The following is a 19,901-nucleotide window of genomic DNA, read 5'->3' as shown; positions in this document are numbered from 1 at the left end:
GTGGGATGCTTGGGAGCAAAGCCTTAAGCTGGGGAGATACTCGCCACATCCTCAGCCCTTCAGTTCCCTACAAAACAGTTCTGTTGTGTGGATTTTGTAAGCTTTAGTCATAAAATGGGAAAAATTTTTTCTCCAGAAAAATGTTTAAGGTACTGGATATACACCCCCATATCTTCTAGAAAAGCTTTTTTGGTTTGTTTTTTAATTCTGGTTTCTTGAGACAGGGTCTCATGTACTAACTATACCGCAGGATGGCCTTGAGCTTACACCAATCTTCAGTCCTTCCTGTCGAGACTCCCCAGAGCTTGGTTTAAAGAGTTCCTCCCTCCCTCCCTCCCTCCCTTCCTTCTTTCTTCTCTCTCTCTCTCTCTCTCTCTCTCTCTCTCTCTCTCTCTCTTTCTCTCTTTTTTTTCTATTTTTCTTTTTTCTTTTTTTGATTTTTTGAGACAGGGTTTGTTGTCCTGGAACTCTGGACCAGGCTGGCCTCCATCTCAGAGATCCACCTGCCTCTGGAGTACTGGGATTAAAGGCGTGTGCTACCACCCCTGGGCTAAAGAGCTTCTTATAACTACAAAAGCAGCCTGGACAGCAGGCTGCTGCTGTGCATGGTGGCTCTCACCTGTAACTGCAGGCTTGGGTGGCCAAGGCAAGAGGATCTCAAGTTCAAGGACAGCCTGGCTTACAGAGTGCAACCCTTTCTCAGCAACAGGCAGGCAGGCAGGCAGGCAGGCAGACAGAAATAAACTATGTTTTAAATCCATGTTAGTGTAGCATATTAAGTTCTTTATGAAACAAAGAATGCAATAAGTAACCCTTTAATCTCTGGGTCTCTCCATATGGCAGCAAATACTTATTGTATAAATCAATGAGTTATTCATTAGTTTAATAATCCTTGTTACATCTGTGGCTCCTGTACAAAGTTCAGACACAGAAAGTGTGTTACATATTTGTTGAATGTATACATTTACTTATTTAATGCATGGATTTTTAGGGTGGGATTTTGAGGTTTCCTTCTTCTATAATTGACTTAAGTTTTCACAAAATTTCAGGTTGTAATTTTCTAGGTGCTTGTAATAATAAACTAATAAGAGCTTGAGATTTAAAGCAAGGCTATTTGTTAGACACCATACAGGAAAATGCATGGAGATCATGAGTCTAATATGAATAAAATACGTGTGCCTGCTTCTCTGTGTCAGTTCTGTTCTGTCTTGCAGAGGGATCACATGAAAATTGCCCAGCAGTTTTTCCAGTTGGTAGGAGGGTCAGCCAGTGAATGCGGTATGTCTACCACCTGTGCGTTTGAGCACAGTGCATGGTTGCAGTCGGCGATATTGAGCAGTGGAGCCTGACTCTAGGGATGTGTTACGCTTCTGGTTATGAAACGGGTTAGAAACTGGAGAGGGGCTGAGGAAACAGCGCACGCTCACCTAGCACTCTCAGGGTCTTGTGTTAGGCTGACATGATAGCTGGTACCTATAATTCTACCCCTTGGAGACAGAGATGGCCGGAGATGGCTCAGGGGTTAAGAACATCTGATGCTCTCACAGAGGACCCGAGTTCAATTCCCAGCACCAGTGTCAGGCGGTCCACACCTGCCTGTACCCCGGCCGCAGGGATCCCGTGTGAGGCGGTCCACACCTGCCTGTACCCCGGCCGCAGGGATCCAGTGTCCCTTTCTAGACCTCACCTGTGCTTACACGTGCACGTAATTCAAAATAGAAGTAGGCTGGTTTAAAAAAGGTGGGGCAGTGGTGGTGCGCACGCCTTTAACCCCAGCACTCAGATCTCTGTGTGTTTGAGGCCAGCCTGCTCTACAGAGTGAGATCCAGGACCGCCAAGGCTACACAGAGGAACCTTGTCGTGAAAAAGAGGAAAGGAGAAAGGATATGATCCTAGCGAAGTGGTTCATCAGTTAAGAGCTCTGTCATTGTTACAAAGGACATGAACTCAATTCCCAGAACCACATGACAACTCAACTGTTTGTAGCTCCCGTCCCAGGGAACTGATGTCCTTTTCTGGCCTCTGGGCACTAGGCACACAGGATCCACACACATACGTTTAGGCAAAACACTAATGCACATAAAAAGAAGTACAATTTTTAAAAGAGTGATGTAAGAATACATAAATAAGCAGGAATAAATTTGCTCCATAGTTCCTGAGAATTGTAAGCCTAAATTACGTTTTCCTTTTCCTTTTTTGGTTTTCTGAAACAGGGTTTCCTCTGTGCAGCCCTGGCTGTCCTGGCACTCACTCTGCAGACCAGGCCTCGAACTCACAGAGATCTACTTGCCTCTGCCTCCTGAGTGCTAGGATTTAAGACATGTGCCATCACTGCCTGGTTGACTGAATTTTTAGCAACTCTTTATGTATTAACCTTCTGCCATGGGTGCAGACTCACCATGGCTGCCACCCATTTGCCTCTAAATGTCACTTTCGTTGTTATTTGAGATAGGGTCTCATTATGTAGTCTTGGCTGGCCTGGAACTCACGATGCAGACCAGATTGCCTTTGAACTCATGACCATCCTGCCTCTGAGTCCCAAGTGCTGGGATTACAGGCCTACACTGCCATGTCTAGCAAAGCCTGGCTTCAGAACATATTTTGTTGCTTGTAAAAATAACCCCAGACTGAGCAGATGGCTCAGTGGTCAAACACTTGTAATACAAGCATGAGGACCTGCGTTTGGATCCCTAGCACCTACGAAAGTGAGGGCAGGGTGGTAGACGTCTGTCATCGAGTGCTCCTGCTCTGAGTGGGAGGCAGCAACTGGAGAAACCCTGGCAGTTTTCCAGGCAGCTAGCCTAGCATATGCAGCCAAACTGCCAGAGCCTGACTCAGACAAGCTAGAAGGCAAGGGACGACGTGAGGTGGCCCTCTGAGCCCTCATGAGTACTGTGGTACATACACAGGCAAACATGCCTACACATCACACATACAACCACATTTGTCACACACATAAAATAAGAACAAATGAAAAGTAAAGGCCATTGAGCTGAGTTGGTGGAGTAAGACATTTGCTACCAAACCTAACGACCAAGTTTGTCAAAAACCACATGGAAGGAGAGAGCCAACTTCTACAACTTGACCTCTGACCTCCGCGTGGTCCCCATAGCAGATTCACGCCCACACTCATATACACACTATTCAAAATGTGTAAATGAATGTAATAACACATACTTTAAATGTTAAAAAGAGGAGAGATGGATGGCTCAGTGGGTCAGAGCATGGAGTCCTCTTGCAGAGGACTGGAGTTTGGTTCCCAACACTCTTTGGGCCGCTCACAACTGTCTAACTCTAGTTCCAGGAAATGTGATCCTTTTCTCTGGCTTCTTTGGGCATCTCCACACATGTGCACAAATACACATAAATAAAATCTTAAAGATTTTAAAGACAGAAAGGGGGCTGGAGAGATAGCTTAGTGGTTAAGAGCACTGGCTGCTCTTCTAGATGCCCTGAGTTCATTTCCCAACAACCACATGAGGGCTCACAGCCATCTGTAAAGAGATCTGGTGCCCTGTTCTGGCCTGCAGGGATACATGCAGACATAATAATAATAATAAATAAATCTGGGGTGGGGAAGATACATAGATATTTATTTATTTATTTTGAGGCAGAGAAACTCTGCGTAGCTTTGTAGACCAGGCTGGCCTCAAACTCACAGAGATCTGCTTGCCTCTGTTTAAAGATTTATTTATTTACTTATTTATTTATGTGTCCAATGTTCTGGATGCTCTGCATGCTGGATGCTCTGCATGCCAGCAGAGGGCACCAGATCTCATTACAGATGGTTATGAACCACCATATGTTTACTGGGGATTGAACTCAGGAACTCTGGAAGAGCAGCCAGTGCTCTTAACCTCTGAGCCATCTCTCTAGCTCTCTGGTTGGTAGATTTTTAATCCTGGTATTACAGATATATGTCATTACACTGAGTTCTTGCCCCATCCCCATTAAAAACTTTAAATCTGCTCGTAGTGATAGGTACTCTGGAGGCAGAGGTAGGTGTTCTCTGAGTTCCAGGCCAGCCTGGTCTATAGAGAAAAACCGTGTGCTTGCTGACTGACTGTTAACATTTTTAAAATTGCCCCTGGAGATTCCCAAACGTTTCTCCAGCACTATTTTTGAATGGCGTTTCTTTTCCCTACCTCAGTTTTGGATTTGTACAAGAAACATTTACTAAAAAGCATTGGAGATACGGCAGCAAATAAAACAAGAAGTCCCACTTTGTGTGGCTTACAGTCCAGTGGGACAGGCAGACCCTGAGCATGATACAGAAAGAGGTATGGAGCGTGACAGACTGTAAGGGGTCTTGAACATGGAGTCTTGGAATGTCACGGTGTGAGTCGGGTGTCTCACTAGTAACCTGCTATCGTAAGTAGAAGTGTCAGGCAAGCGTAGGGTCAGATCAGAATCTGGCAGCCCCATGGCACATTATTTCCCTGCTTGATTTGGAGCTGCTAGGTTGTGTCACAAGTCAGTGTGGAGACTGGACCACGTTGATTGAGTTGAGGTCATTACCAGTTGCATAAACCAAAACCCCATGAAGGCAGTCTAGGGAATACTAAAGCCAGCATACTTGCAGGGGACATGTTTCTTGTGGAATCTGGGAGTTGACCCTAGAGCCTGGGGCCAGCAGAATCTACAACTTCAAAATCAGGGCTCAGAGGTCCTAGGAGTCAGGGTTTCTCTGTGTATCCCTGGCTGTCCTGGAACTCTCTATAGAGACCAGGCTGGCCTTGAACTCAAGGAAATCTACCTGCCTCTGCCTCCTGGTGCTGGGATCAAAGGTGTGTGCCATCACATCCTGCTGCATTCCTATTTCTGAATTCTACAGCAATGCAGATTTTTAACTAAAGACACGCCTTTAGTCCCAGCACTGGAAGGCAGAGGCAGGCGGATCTCTGTGAGTTCAAGGCAAGCCTGTTGGTCTACAGAGTAAGTTTCAGGACAGGCTCCTAAGCTATACAGAGAAACCCTGTCTTGAAAAACCAAAAGAAAAAAGAAAAAAAAAAGGCACCTTCTGGTTTTATGGATATCTATGGTTTCTTCTTCCTTTGCTTTACCCCATTTTAGATACAATACCAGGGAGGCAGTGCATGGCTTCCTGTTTCTTCCTGCTTAAGCAATTTGATGATGTCTTGATTTACCTCAACTCTTTTAAGGTCAGTATGGATTATCTTTGTGACTTTATGTGTGAAACACATTACATGCTGTGTTAGATGAATGATGGCTGAAGCAGAATTAAGAGTTTAAGGCCAAATCGGGCATGATGATGCAAGCCTTTAATCCCAGCACTCAGGAGACAGAGGTTGGCTGACCTCTGTGAGTTCGAGGCCAGTCTGGTCTACAGAGTGAGTTCCAGGACAGCCAGAGATACACAGTGAGACCCTGTCTCAAAAAAGAAAAACCAAGAAAAGTTTTTCAAGGACAATGGCAGCCATTCCCCAAAAGTTACACTTTTGTAGCTACCCCCTTTCTCTGATGGTATGGCTAGCATCAAGGAATTGATACAAATCCTTTCTTGTTTGTTAGCTTTGGGGATTTTTTTTTGAAACAGTTTTTCTATGTAGTCCTGGATATTCTGGAACTCTATATGTATATAAGGCTGGCCTCTAACCCAGAGATCTGCCTGCTTTTGCCTTCCAAGTTCAAGGATTAGAGGTGTGTGCCACCATACCTGGCTTAATTCCTTAAGATTATTTCTATGGAGGCAGAAAATTTGCTTTGAAAGCCTGGTGACCTGAGTTCAATTCCAGGAACCCATTTAAAGGCAGAAGGAAAGAGCTAGAACTGACAGCACAAAATTATCCTTTGACCACCACATGTGCCATGACACACATCACCCCACTACCATGCATGCACACACACACACACCATACCATACCACACACTCACACACACACACACACACACACGCTTTTTTTTTTTTTTTTTTTTTTTTTTTTTTTTTTTTTTGAGACAGGGTTGAATATGTCACTCTGGCTGGCCTGAAATTCCTTATGTAGACCAGGCTGACTTCAAACCCACAGAGATCTGTCTGCCTGTGCCTCCTGAGTGCTAGGATTAAAGGTGTGTGAGCCACCATGCCCAGCAATAATAAACTTTAAACAGGTCGTTGTTTTAGTCAGTGTAGCTGATGATTTTTTATTTTCCATATTAATACTCAGTGTGTCCCATCCTTGGCACATTTTTCAGAGTTACTTCTACAATGATGACATCTTTAACTTTAATTATGCACAAGCCAAGGCCGCAACGGGCAACACCAGTGAGGGGGAAGAGGTATGTACATGTTCCTGTTCTCTCTTTGCAGTGGTCCAGGCAGCTGGCACACACCTTCAATCAGAAGGCGGAGGCAGGAGAGTCTCCGTAAGTTTGAGGTCAGCCTGGGTCAGCCTGGTCTACGGAGTGAGTTCGAGGACATGCAGGGCTGGCTACACAGGGAAACCCAGTCTCAACAAAAAACAAAAACAAAAAGTTACACTTAGTAAGGTGCCTGCTTGTAAAAAGGCATTTGAATGAGCATATCTGAAGGCATCCTTTACGTCTTTTCATTAGAACAGAATGGCCAACCGTAAAGGACTATTATAGGTTGATTTAGCTCGGGATTGGTACCCCACCCATTCCTGTAAACCCAGCACTTAGTAGCACAGGGTCCTACATTACATACAACAAGACACCCCCATCCCCACCCCGCTCGAGAGATGGGTGGGTGGGTTAAGGAACTAGCTTTGCAAGCCTGGTGACCCAAGTTCATCCTTAGAGGCCACATAAAACACTGGCTGTGGTAGCATTCTTGTTGAGGGGAGGCGGAAACGGAACTGGCTGGAAGCTTGTAGGCCAGCTAGCCTGGGGAAAGCAGCGCTTGCAGCAGCGAAATGGAAGGCCCTGTTTCGGCAAGGTTATGCTCCGCATGTACATGGCCTTACACATCCACCATATATTTCTGTGTGTGCAAGCATGCACACACACACAGAGTAAATGAATAGTTTTAATTTGTTTCATCATGGTTTACATTAAAAAGTAAGCTATCAAGCTGGAGCAATGACTCAAACATTAAGAGCACTTAGGATTTTACAGAAGACCAGGGTTTAGTTCCCCCATATGGTGGCTTACAATACCCTGCAATCCAAATCCCAGGAGATCCACACCTTCTGTCTTCTGTGGGCTCTTGTATGTTATGGTGTGCATAAACTCAAGCAGGTTCACATGCACACACAAAAACAATCTTTTTTAAAAGTACAGTATCAATCAACATTCAGATTGTATAATAATGTTTTCCTTTAACTTCCATTTTGCTATTAGATATAAGGCTACAGTAACAGCAGTCTGGCCTAGTTAATAATATCAGGGTTATTGTTTACCCGGCCTTATGTTTACTTCCTTTGTTTTCTCTCATAGGTTTTCCTCTTGATCCAAAGTGAGAAGTTGAAAAATGATTACATCTACCTCAGTTGGTTAGCTAGATGCTGTAAGTTTTTTTTTTTCTTTCTCAACATTACAAGGATACTTTTTTGTTGTTGTTGTTATATAATCTGTTTGGAAATCACATTAAGCATTTTCTACACTTCTTTGTGTTCTGTAGAGTGAGTAGATTCTGAATGAAGGGTTATCTATGTTTCTCGGTAAGAGCTGCCATGTGAATGGGATGTGTAAGGTCACCCATGATTAATGCCAGCATTCCACACTGACACACCACTGCTATTGCAAGATGTCAGCTTCCAGACCCTGTGTTCAATGCCATTAGAGTGATGCTGCTGTCACACTGGTTTTATCTTTTCATTTTCCAGCCTGAAAAGTAGCAACATGTCAAAATGGATTTTTGTCCGTTGATAAGCTGTAATAAGTCTCTCATATCTTTTCCTCTTTTCTCAGATTTTTTTTTTTTTTTTTTGGCATATAGTCATTATACATAGTGCCAGGTTTCATCAGGACAACTTCACATAGATCATACTTTGACCATACCCACCCTACATTTCCTCCCGTAGTTTCCTTCATTCCCCATCCCCCTTCTGCTTTTATATCCTATGGAGAAATGGTTCTGTGAATCTGTGTAAAATCTAAGATTCACAAACAAGAGAAGACATGTATTTGTCTGAGTTTTCATATGTTAATATGATGCTCTGAAGTTGTACATATTTTCTAACACATAATTTCATTGTTCTTTATATCCAGTGTGTGTATGTGTGTGTACCATATTTTATCTGTTCATCTGTTTCTCTAGCATGACTGATGAATAATGCAGAAATACACATAGATGTGCAGAGTCTGTGGTATGAAGGCCTGGAGTCACAGTGTAGTCCTGTTTTCTTGTTCTGTGGTGCGAGGGATCAGACCTGGGCCTTGAGTGTGGTAGCTTAGCTCTGTAGCACTCTAACCCAACCCCACTATTTTGAGATTTGTGAGGAACTTTGAGAATGGACTTTTGTACCATTGGACTAATTTATTGTTGCAAGCAGTTTCCTGCCAGTCTGGTCCCAGAGTCATGTCAGTCCCAAAATAACACACAGACACTCTATTAGTTATAAAGCTGTTGGCCAATGGCTAGAGCTTCTAATTGGCTAGCTCTGTCTTAAATATTAACCCATTTATATCAATTTAAGTGCTTCCATGTGGTCTTATCTTACTGGAGAGAGGGTCTGGACCTCTTCACTCACATCCTACATCTTGACTCTTCCCTACTATATCTCCCAGAATCCTCCTTGTCTCTTAGTCTCACCTATCTTGCTTTCCTATTGGCCAACAGGGCTTTATTCATTAACCAATACAGGAAACATATTTACAGAATTATATCACCCATTATCTCCTCATTTCTGTCTAAAATAAAAAGAAGGGTTTTAACTTTAACATAGTAAAATATATAATAAAACAGTTATCAAATAAGAACTATAGTTAAAAATATTTAGTCCATTAACATTATCAGGAATTAAAGAAAGTATTCTATCATCTGTCCTATCTTTGTGAGTCTGAAGTCTTATATGTAACTTATCTTTAATCCTAAGGACAACTATAACGATAACTATCTGTCTTCAACTCCATCAAAGTCCACAGAAGGATAATATATAAATTCTAGAAGTGACAGAGACAACTCACTGCCTGGTCAATCACCTGAAGTTCTTTTGTAAAGTTCCATCTTCAGCCCATAGGCCATAGTGTGTGTGGCAGACTCCTCAGCAAAGTAGGAAAGTTTAAACTGTCCACCTGTATTGGCAGTTTGTCAGTCACTTTTCTCTGTGTCCTGCAGACTGTCTGGCAGACTCTTCCATGAAGCAGGAATCCTGTATCAATGTCCATCTTGTATCAGCAGTCCCTTTCCTGTGGGTCCTGCATGTCCAGTTTATACAGCATAAAGTCAAACAGTCCAGACAAGAGCAGTATGTTGCCCAAATGGCTAGTTTTGCCATATTGGAAGCAAACTCCATACCGAGTTTCTTCGATGTCCATCTTCCTTTGTGACGCAGCTGGTGTTGCCAGGAGCAGTTGTGCCTCACTGTTAAGAAAAACCCTAAACCATTTTAAATGCCATATTCTGTAGGTCTTTGAAAGGTTTGAAGAATATTTATCCATCTCAAATATATCTCTGTATATCTAGAAATCCTAACTAACATAAGTTTTGACTATTATAGGTAACTATCTATAGTCTGTATTAAATTATACATTACATTTTAAATGAGCTATATAAATACAATACCTAAACAAGAGGACCTTAAATTTGTATCAATAAATAAAAATCTATTCCAAAACAAAGTATTCATTTCTATATCATAATCCCCTTTTTACCTTAAAAAAGAGATTGGTTGCAATCATTAACCATTTATAACCAACCCCATTTAGATGAAAACAAACATTTATAGACAACATTTGGGAAGTTTGGTGTCATTTTCTCCAAAGTGCTTCCTGTTGGTTAGGGACCCTGTAATACCATGGGGATCCTAAGAAGACGCAAAAATCCTGGCTGTAGTCTGCAAGGCTGCCTTGTCCCAGCTGTTTTGAATGTTGGATCACCTGGGACACTGTCTTGCTTGATCAAACCATTTTAGTCTGGAAGGAATCCACAGCTGTTCATTTTCTGTGAAAACAAAAATAGAAATTCTTTTCCCCAGTAACCTGTCCTTAGACTTAAATTTTGAAGTCAAACATGTTTAAAATAAATGAATTGGGTTAATTCAGCAGCGTTGATAATCAAGTGTATTGTAACAGCTGTTGTTCCTTCCTTAGCCATTGAGCAACTCAAAGACGACACAGCAGCACACGGTATCCAGACTCTGTGTATTTCCCATCTTTAGGTGGCTTTTTTATTACTCTATTTCTTTTATTTTTTTCATTTTTTTGAGTTTCTCTGTGTACGTTTGGCTGCCCTGGAATTCACTCTATACACCAGGCTGGCCTTGATATCACAGAGATCTGCTTGTCTCTGCCTCCCTGAGTGCTGGAATTAAAAGGCGTATGCCACCACACCCAACTAATCTCTTTCTTTTTTTCTCTTTCTTTCTTGTTTTTTAAACTACTTTGTCCTGTTTCTTTTTCTCTCCCAAGCCTATGAATATTTTTAAAGACCCTGTAAACCTTTAGAAGTTGTTATTTATTTTAATCTGTGTTTTCTGTAAATCTTTATCTTTTTATGGCCTTGAGTCTTTTATCTGCTAAACAACATTGCTAAAATGAAAGCCACAGCTGTGTTAGCCACAGTCTATCCAAGATGGGGAGGGTAACTTTACCACCAGCACTGAGAGCTGTGCTCACCGCCTTGGTCTGCACTGCCATCAAACAGCATGCTGCCTGATTGAAGATGTGGTCACTGCCACTGCCAGCTCCCATACACACCATTCAATTGTTACCAGGGCCTCTTGAAAGAGCCCTGCAGTTTTTTCTGCCTATGCTGCTGAGTCAGGAAACCTCCCTTAGCGGAGCCTCGAGAGTCTCTGCTTGTCTCTATCAAAACAGAGCCCACCCGAGAAAAATGCTGCTACCAAGAAGCCTTGTTTGTCTCTGTTCTTTTGTTTCTAAAATCCCTGTTTAAGCTTTTGTCAAGTTTTAAATGGAAGTTCTTAGTACCCACGTTGTAGGCTCCATTTTGTTAAGAGCGTGTTCCTGCCAGCCTGGTCCCAGAGCCACTTCAGTCCCAAAATAACACAGAGACTCTGTTAGTTTTAAAGTTGATGGCCAATGGCTAGAGCTTCTAATTGACTATCTCTGTCTTAAATATTAACCCATTTCTATCAATCTAAGTGTTTCCATGTGGTCTTATCGTACTGGAGAGAGGGTCTGGACCTCTTCAGTCACATCCTACATCTTGACTACTCCCTACTACAATTTGTACTCCCACCAACGGTGTTTAGTCCCTCTCTCCAGGCTCTGTGTGTGTTTTGTTTGATGGCCATTCTGACTGGAAGAGATGGAATCTCATGTGGTTTTAATTTTCATTCTCTGGCTGCTAAGGTTGCTGGACATTTCTCATGTGCTTATTGGTGATTTCCCGACAGTAACCCTCCATCAGATATATAGCGTAAGGATATTTTTGCCCTTTCCAAAGGCTTCTTCTTCACTCCCGTGTTTCTTAGGACACACAGAAGCTTCTTAGTTTGTAAAATCCCATGTGTTAAGTCTTGACCTCGGTTATTAAATTGTGAGAATGCTTTTGAGAAAGCCTATGCCTCTATCTTGTAGTATTTTCCCCGTGATTTCCTCTAACAATTTTTGAGTTTCAACTTTTAGGTTAAGGTCTTTGATCCATACTTTTAAGTAGAGTGAGAGTTAGGTGTGGACGGAAGTTTCTGTCCCACCAGGTCCCACAGCTGTTCAGTCCCAAATAAACACACAGAGTCTTTTATTAACTATAAACTGTTTGGCCTATGGCTCAGGCTTCTTATTGGCTAGCTCTCTCTTAATTATTAACCCATTTCTATTAATCTATGTGTCTCCATGTGGTCTTGGCTTATGGGTGATGCCCGAGTCTCTTACTCTCTTGGCAGCTACACAGCGTTTCCCTGATGACTCACACTCTGCTTTTCTTTTCTCTGGATTCTCCAAGTCTGGTAGCCCTGCCTGTACTTCCTACCTGGCTACATCCTGCCTGTCCATTGGCCAAAGCATTGGTTCATAAACCAATAAGAGAAACATACATTCACAGCATACAGAAGGACATCCCCTGTCATATAGGGATCTGATTTTATCCTTCTGTATGCAGATGCCCACTCCCACAGCACCATTAATTGAAAAGGCTATCTCTTCCCCAATTTGTGTTTTGAAACCCTTGAACTCACAGAGATCCATCTGCCTCTGCATAGCCATTGTTACCATTCAGTCTGATTTAAAATGTGCCTTAAGGCCACTGAGATGACTCAGTGGGTAAATGCTTGTCTCCTGGAACTCACATAAAGATGGAGGAAGAGAACTGACAGATTTGTCTTTTGACCCTGGCACATGCCCCTCAGTCTCAAACACCAGCCTCACACACATGATAATAAACATCTTAAAACTGTCTTAAAATGTCAGTAAGTTTTTGTAGTCATAGGAAATTTTTAGCAATTACATATTCTTTTCGTTGGTGGTGCAAAGTCTCACTCTGGGTCCCAGGCTGGCCTAGAACTTCCAACCCTGATCCCTTGGAATCTGGAATTACAAAATTACAAGCACAGACCACCACACCTGGCTTGCAGTCCAATTCTGTGAGGGTGAAACTATGATCAGGATTGAATGAATAATGGATATACTCTCCAGTCCAGTGAAAACTTCTAGAAATCAACTCAGTCTAAAAGATAATTTTATAAGTCTTAAATAATTTAACTTTGATCTAATTCTGGAAAGGAGACCATTACATGGCAACATTCACCATTTTGTATTTGGGTGTAAAATTGCAAGTCCACAGACTGGCACAGTAAAGGAATTCTCTCTTAAACACCTAAAAGGCTTAAGCCTGGGGCTGAAGTGATGTCTCTGTGGCTAAGCATGCTTGTTGTACTTGCAGAAAAGAATTCAGCTCCCAGCACCAAGTCAGCTAACAGCCTCCTGTTACTCCAGCTTCAGGGGATCCAGTACCCTCTTCTGGCTTCCAAGGGTACACACACACACACACATACCACCATACACCATACACCATACACACACCATACCACACCACACACACACCATACCATACCACACCACACCACACACACTCACACACACCACCATACACCATACACACACCCACACACCACACACACACCACCATACACCATACACACCACACCATACCACATCACACACACAAACCACACAAACCACCATACACCACACCACACCACACACACACACACACACATACCACCATACACCATACACCATACACACACCATACCATACCACACACACACCATACCATACCACACCACACCACACCACACACACACACACACCACCATACACCATACACACACCCACACACACACACACACACCACCATACACCATACACACACCACACCATACCACACACACACCATACCATACCACACCACACCACACCACACCACACACACACACACACCACCATACACCATACACACCACACCATACCACATCACACACACAAACCACACAAACCACCATACACCACACCACACCACACACACACACACCATACCACACAACACCATACCGCACACACCACACACACACACACCATACCACACACACCACACCACACACACACACACACACACACACCACCATACACCATACACACACCACACCACACTATACCACATCACACACACAAACCACACAAACCACCATACACCACACCATACCACACCACACCACACACACACACACACACACACCATACCACACAACACCATACCACACCACACCACACCACACACACACACACACACACACCATACCACACAACACCATACCACACCACACACACACATACATACATACACCACACACACACCACACCATACCACAACATACCACACCACACACACACACACACACCACCAAATACCACACACACACCACATCACACACACACACACAAACACACACACACCATACACATACATACATACACACCACATCACAGACACACACACATACACACACACTCTCACACAAATTAATTTTAAAAAATGGTGGTACACACCTATAATCCCATCCATCACTTGAGAGGTTCAAGGCTGCGGCTGGAGACTTGTGTTGAACTTAGGTAATATCTTGAGACACTGTCATAAGTAAATAATAAGTAACATAATTGTTTTCTTTTGTAGATATCATGAATAAAAAACCAAGACTAGCTTGGGAACTTTATCTCAAGATGGAAACTTCTGGCGAGTCCTTCAGCCTCTTGCAGCTCATTGCTAATGACTGTTACAAGGTGAGTTTGGGTGATGGGAAAGGGAAAACAGGATCACTGTCACATTTCATCAGCTAATTATTCACCCTAGAGATTTTACTTGCTATTGGTGAGAAGAATATCACCTCCCCCTTTTGGAGGGATGGGTTTCGAGACAGGGTTTCTCTGTGTAACAGCCCGGTAGACCAGGCTGGCCTTGAACTCACAGGGATCCACCTGCCTCTGCCTCCTGAGTGCTGGGATTAAAGGTGTGCGCCACCACCACACAGCTAGATTGTCATCCTTTTCATTAATTATGTGTATGCAGGGATGGGTTAGTATTTCAGAGTCTCATCTGCATATAAACAATGATTCAGAAGGCAGCTCTGGTTTCTAAGGCCATGAAATCTCAGCTGCCAGCTAGAAATATTCAGCTGAGAGAAATTTGGTTCTGAAACTTGAGAAATGTCATCTGGAAACAGATTAGGACTCACCATCAGCATTTAAGCACTGATTAGCTAGATATGATGGAGCAGCCTCTGGACTCAGCACCTGGAAAGCAGAGGCAGGAGCATCACTACAAGTTTAGAGGCAACCTGGGCTATGTAGTGATTTCAAGACCAACCAGGTCTACATAGAAAGATCCTGTCTGAAAGAAAAAGAAAAATGAAGCCCTCAGAAACTGAGGTTAAGGGCTGGTGAGATGAGTAACGGCACCTGCCTCCAAGAGTCCCTGAGTCCCACATGGTAGGAGAACCAGTTCCTGAGAGCTGTCCTGTGACTTCCATATGAACGCTGCAGCACACACGCACTCACACGCACACGCACACTCACACACGCGCACGCACACACACCTTTTCCTGCTTTCTCAGCCTCCCTCCCTCCTTCCCTCCATCCACCCCTCAGCTGTGAAGCTATGAAATAGGTACATGGTAGAGTGTTTGCCTACCATGCTCAAGACTCTGAGTTCAACTTACAGTGCCACAGTAAATAAATTTATTGATCTCAATTCTACAGATAAATATTTTCATACTCCTTATGGGGGGTATAATCAATCTCAATATCCAAACCAAATCTGGGGGAGAATCCCTACTTTTGCAAGGTGATTATAGTGAAAACAAATTGATACCCAAATTAATAAGGAATATCATATACATTTTGCTGAGTAAAGAAATAGTTTGGTGTTTTATAATATATATAAAAAACATTCCTGAGCCTGGCAGTGGTGGCACATACCTTTAATCCCAGTGCTCAGGAGGCAGAGGCAGGTGGATCTCAGTGAGTTAAAGGCCAGCCTGGTCTACAGAGTGAGTTCCAGGACAGCCAGGACTACACAGTGAACCTGTCTCAAAAAAAACAAAAAATCCTTGAATGATAACATTATTAATGTCAATGTTATCAAGAAAAGAAGGGCGGGTGTCAGGGACGCCGAGTACTCAGGGAAGGGCTTGAAGTCCCTGTGAGACAGGAACAGGGGAATCTCTGGTGATGGAGGAATCTGGATCTTGGTGTGGAGGAACTTAGCATTCTACTCAGGATTGATGTAAACGTCCTGAGTTTAATGTTTTACTATAGTTGTAGAAGCTATAACCGTTGTTAGAAATTGTGAGAGGCACAGGGGATATCATCCTATCTTTACAACTTCCTATAGATCTGTAATTATTTAAAAATAAAACTGATTGCTGGGCAGTGGTGAGGCTTGCCTTTAATCCCAGCACTCAGGAGCAGAGGCAGGCGGATCTCAGAGTTCGAAGCCAGCCTGGTCTATGGAGCGAGTTCCAGGACAGACTCAAAAGCCACACATAAAAATAAAACTGGGATGCTAATGGCTGGAGCGATGGCTCAGCAGGTAAGGGCACTGGCTGCTCTTCCAGAGGCCCCACATTTGATTTCCAGCAACTGCATGGTGAACCACAGCCATCTGCAACGTCAGTCTCAGGATTTGATGCCTCCTCTGACATTCATGGGTACCAGGCACCCACACAGATGAATGTGGGTGAAACACCTCTATACGTAAAACCAACTACAAGTTGGCCAATGAGATTATTCTGTGGATAAGGCACCTGCTGCCAAACCTGACCGCTTGAGTGTGATCCCTGAAACCCACATGACCGACGGAGAACCAGCTCTCACAGGTTGTCCTCTGACCTTCACATGTTTGCCATGACGTGTGCAGGGAAACCAACAATGAAATAAAAACATAAGGAAATACCTTAGAAAATAAAAAACTAATTAGTGCTATATATAATAACATAGGTGATTATTAAAACTGAGTCAAATTGAAGGCACACAATAAAAAAGTATTTCATGTAGGTAAAGCTCTAAGAGGCAAAACTTGTTGACTACATCACTTAAAAGATGCAGCGAGGTGCAGTGAGGTATCTTGGCAGGTAAAGTTGCCTGCCTCTAAGCGTAGCCCACCTTTGTTTGATGCCTGGTACCCACGTGGAAAGAAAGAACCGAACACCACAAGTTTTACTCGGACCTCCCCACATGCTGTAGCTCTCATCACTCCCCGCAACACAGAGTTTAAAACTAATTTTAAAAGATGCAGAGGTGGACGATAAAAGTACACAGGAAGTAAGACTTGAGCGTAGAGATGAGAATAGCGATTGCTGCAGAGTGAGGGAGCAGCGGGGACCCCGGGGCGTGGTTTCCCACGAGCTGTGAACCTGGGTGGACCCCTTGTATTCGTACGCGGGGGAGCTGTACATGCTTCACACTTCACCCTGCATGTCTGCTGCGAAGACAGAAAGTTTAACCCTGAGAAGAGGGACACTTGTTTTGTGAGATAGGAAGAAAGAGGGGCAAGGGAAGGGTGTTAGGCTCTGGGGGAGGAAGCTTGTGCTCTCTCTGCAGTATAGAGCCGAGACTCCAGCTAGATGTCAGGGACTGGCCAATGGCCGAGGAGCAGGCAGAGAGAGGGGCCACGTCAGAGTGAAGAGGGCCACCCTGCAGTTAGGAGCCAGCAAAGCCCCATCTGCTGTGCTCAGCATGTGTTGTGAGAACAAGGGAGTGTGTCATGTCTTTGGGAAAGATGTCTGCCAAAAATGACTTAGGAGATTTTTGTGCTTAGAATCGTAACTGCCTGGGCATTCTAAGCATTTAGGATAATTGGGGAAAGATGATCAGGTTAGGGTAATGTGTGGAGGAGACTTGAAAAATACCTTCAGTTCCTCACAAGAGTGGAGTAGAATTACAAGAAATAAGAAATGTCTTGACGGCAGCATGATTCAACGGTATGCAGACAAATGTTCGGTCACAGAAAGTAAGGGTGTGTGGCTTTGAGGCACCCTGTGCACTTAAACTGGTTCTGGTTTCAGCTGTTGTGTTCTGTGCTCTGCGTGTTTTATCACACTCTTGACTAAATGCCACTGCCCACCATGCTTCTGTTGTGCAGATGGGCCAGTTCTACTATTCCGCCAAGGCGTTCGATGTCCTAGAGAGGCTGGATCCCAACCCCGAATACTGGGAAGGCAAAAGGGGCGCCTGTGTGGGCATTTTCCAGATGATTTTAGCGGGGAGAGAGCCCAAGTAAGTAAGAGTGGACGGAGGCACCCTGGTGGGAGGGTGCCTATGGGAATCATAAGGGTAGGAGCGTTGAGAGGTTAATGTCTTCTGTAAGATCATTTCTTCCTGTCTTATGTTATGGACTCAAATGACGGTTGGTCATACATGCTGAGGACACTAAGCGTACAAGAGCTTCCAGTCCAGGGCAGAGTGTACAAGCTCCAGTCCCCTTTCTGAAAAGCCTGTTGGCTTTTCCTTCGGCTAATTTAGGCCTTAAAGTAATAGGAATATAGTACACATGGTTGGGAATTCTTTTTTGCTTCTGCCTTCTTATATTCCAGGAAATGTTGAAGTATTTGGTTATGTAAAACTTAAGAGGCTTATAGGTCTATGTGAATAGAAATTAAAATATTTCAAAATTAATTCCTAGCACTTGGGATCCTGAAGCAGAATTGTGAGCTCAAGTCCAGAAAGGCTAGCCTTGGCTAAAATTAATTCATTAATTCAGTATTCTAAAAATTCTATGTAATATATTTATTGCTTAATGCCATATGAGTAGAAAAATGTAAAATTTTGCAAGCAAATTATCAAAATTTACCTTCTGCCCTGTGTTTACAACCCCAAACAAAAGCACTTAGTCAGGTGCAGGAGGTCCCTCAGAGAGAAGAAAACAAGACTATCAGGGGGCCACACCCAGGCAGTTGCCAGAGTTCTGCCCACCTCAACTAAAATCCAAGTGTTAATTATAGCGAACTTGGATTTGGGGCTAGAGATGCTCGTGGTTAAGAACGTTTGCTGCTCAGTCATGAGCAGTAGAGTTTGAATCCCAGCACATATGTCAAGGCTCCCAAACACCTGTAACTTCAGCTCCTGGGGTCCGATGCCCTCTTCCGTCCTTCTCAGGCACCTGCACACACGGGCAAACGCACAAAGGAGCACATGCATGCACACATCAATTGAACACATTTTTAAGTCAAGTGTAAATGCTGGGTAGTCACCAAATGTTAGCCCTTAATGCTAGCCTCATCTATTCTTAGTATATCTGAACCCTTTTTACATAAATCTGTGGGACGGTTTTCCTTCTCTGTTGAGACCGCGTGCTCTCTCAATCCCCTTCCCCAGAGAGACCCTCCGGGAAGTGCTGCACTTGCTGAGAAGCACAGGAAACACCCAAGTGGAGTACATCATCAGGGTCATGAAGAAGTGGGCGAAGGAGAACAGAGTGCCTATCTAAAGAGCTGAGGCCTCGGCCAGGGCCAGCGTCCTCCCTCACACTTGAGTGTGAGAGCCAGGACAGCCGGCAGGAGGAGTGGCTGGTACGTGAAGACTTAGCCACCAGGCGGCGCAGATCTCCCTGCTCTGTACTGACACCATGGAATCTATTGGTAAAAGGACTTTAGGCTTCCCGGTGCCTTTCCTCTAAAACTGTCTAAAACCACTCAGAATACTCTTATAATTTACTGGCTTTTAAGAGTAGGTAATAGTTTGTTTTTCTTTTTCTGTTAGCATTTCAGGACATGTTTTTGTAGCTGCTGTGACAAGTACTTTTATACTAAAGAATTGCTATCATTTGATCATCTTCTGTCAGCTTGTACACTAGCCATCCATGCAGAATACATCTCTGAGTCCTGGGAGAAGAAGTCTTCCCAGCTGTGTGATTCTAAGGATGGCCGTTGGATCCTCTACCAAACTGCAGTCATCAGTAGAGAGCAGGCTTAGAGGGCCACTCTCTCAGTCATTGAGCTGCTGCTTATAGCTTGTTACCTTGAGACAGCTGAGGACTGTAGGTTTTTTAAAGGCGACGGAAAGGAAAATGTGGCATCTCTGGAGGCGTACCAATCTCGAGTCACTACTGCCTTGTATTTTAGCAAACAAAGCCAGGGCAAGCTTCTTCGTATATCAGCGGAATGAACAGCAGTTTCAACATAGGGCCATGAAGGTTTCCATGAAGCATATATACACGTTTTTTGTTTTTGGTTTTTTTTGGTTGGTTATTTTAAACAGGGTTTCTCTGTGTAGCTATGACTGTCCTGGAACTCACTCTGTAGACCAGGATGGCCTTGAACTTGGAG

General features: G+C 43.6%; 1 protein-coding gene across 2 annotated transcripts in view; it reads left to right on the top strand.

Moving 5' to 3' along the window:
- Positions 1-19,106, top strand: part of Ift56 (intraflagellar transport 56) — a 39,123-nt gene extending 20,017 nt beyond the window's left edge. Inside the window, exons 12-18 of one of the 2 annotated variants that reach the window (XM_051174684.1) lie at positions 1,215-1,278; positions 5,074-5,162; positions 6,196-6,279; positions 7,399-7,468; positions 14,255-14,361; positions 17,720-17,853; positions 18,952-19,106. In XM_051174684.1, coding sequence (XP_051030641.1) covers positions 1,215-1,278; positions 5,074-5,162; positions 6,196-6,279; positions 7,399-7,468; positions 14,255-14,361; positions 17,720-17,853; positions 18,952-19,063 — 660 coding nt within the window. In that variant the 3' untranslated portion in view covers positions 19,064-19,106. Of the gene's footprint in view, positions 1-1,196; positions 1,279-5,073; positions 5,163-6,195; positions 6,280-7,398; positions 7,469-14,254; positions 14,362-17,719; positions 17,854-18,951 lie in introns of both variants that reach the window. The other variant, XM_051174683.1, reaches the window with a different exon arrangement.
- The last annotated feature ends 795 nt before the right edge of the window (positions 19,107-19,901 follow it).

The sequence above is a fragment of the Phodopus roborovskii genome, unplaced genomic scaffold, assembly GCF_943737965.1.
Source record: "Phodopus roborovskii unplaced genomic scaffold, PHOROB, whole genome shotgun sequence".
In the NCBI taxonomy this organism is placed as follows: domain Eukaryota; kingdom Metazoa; phylum Chordata; class Mammalia; order Rodentia; family Cricetidae; genus Phodopus; species Phodopus roborovskii.
This window is presented reverse-complemented; position numbering and strand designations above follow the sequence as displayed.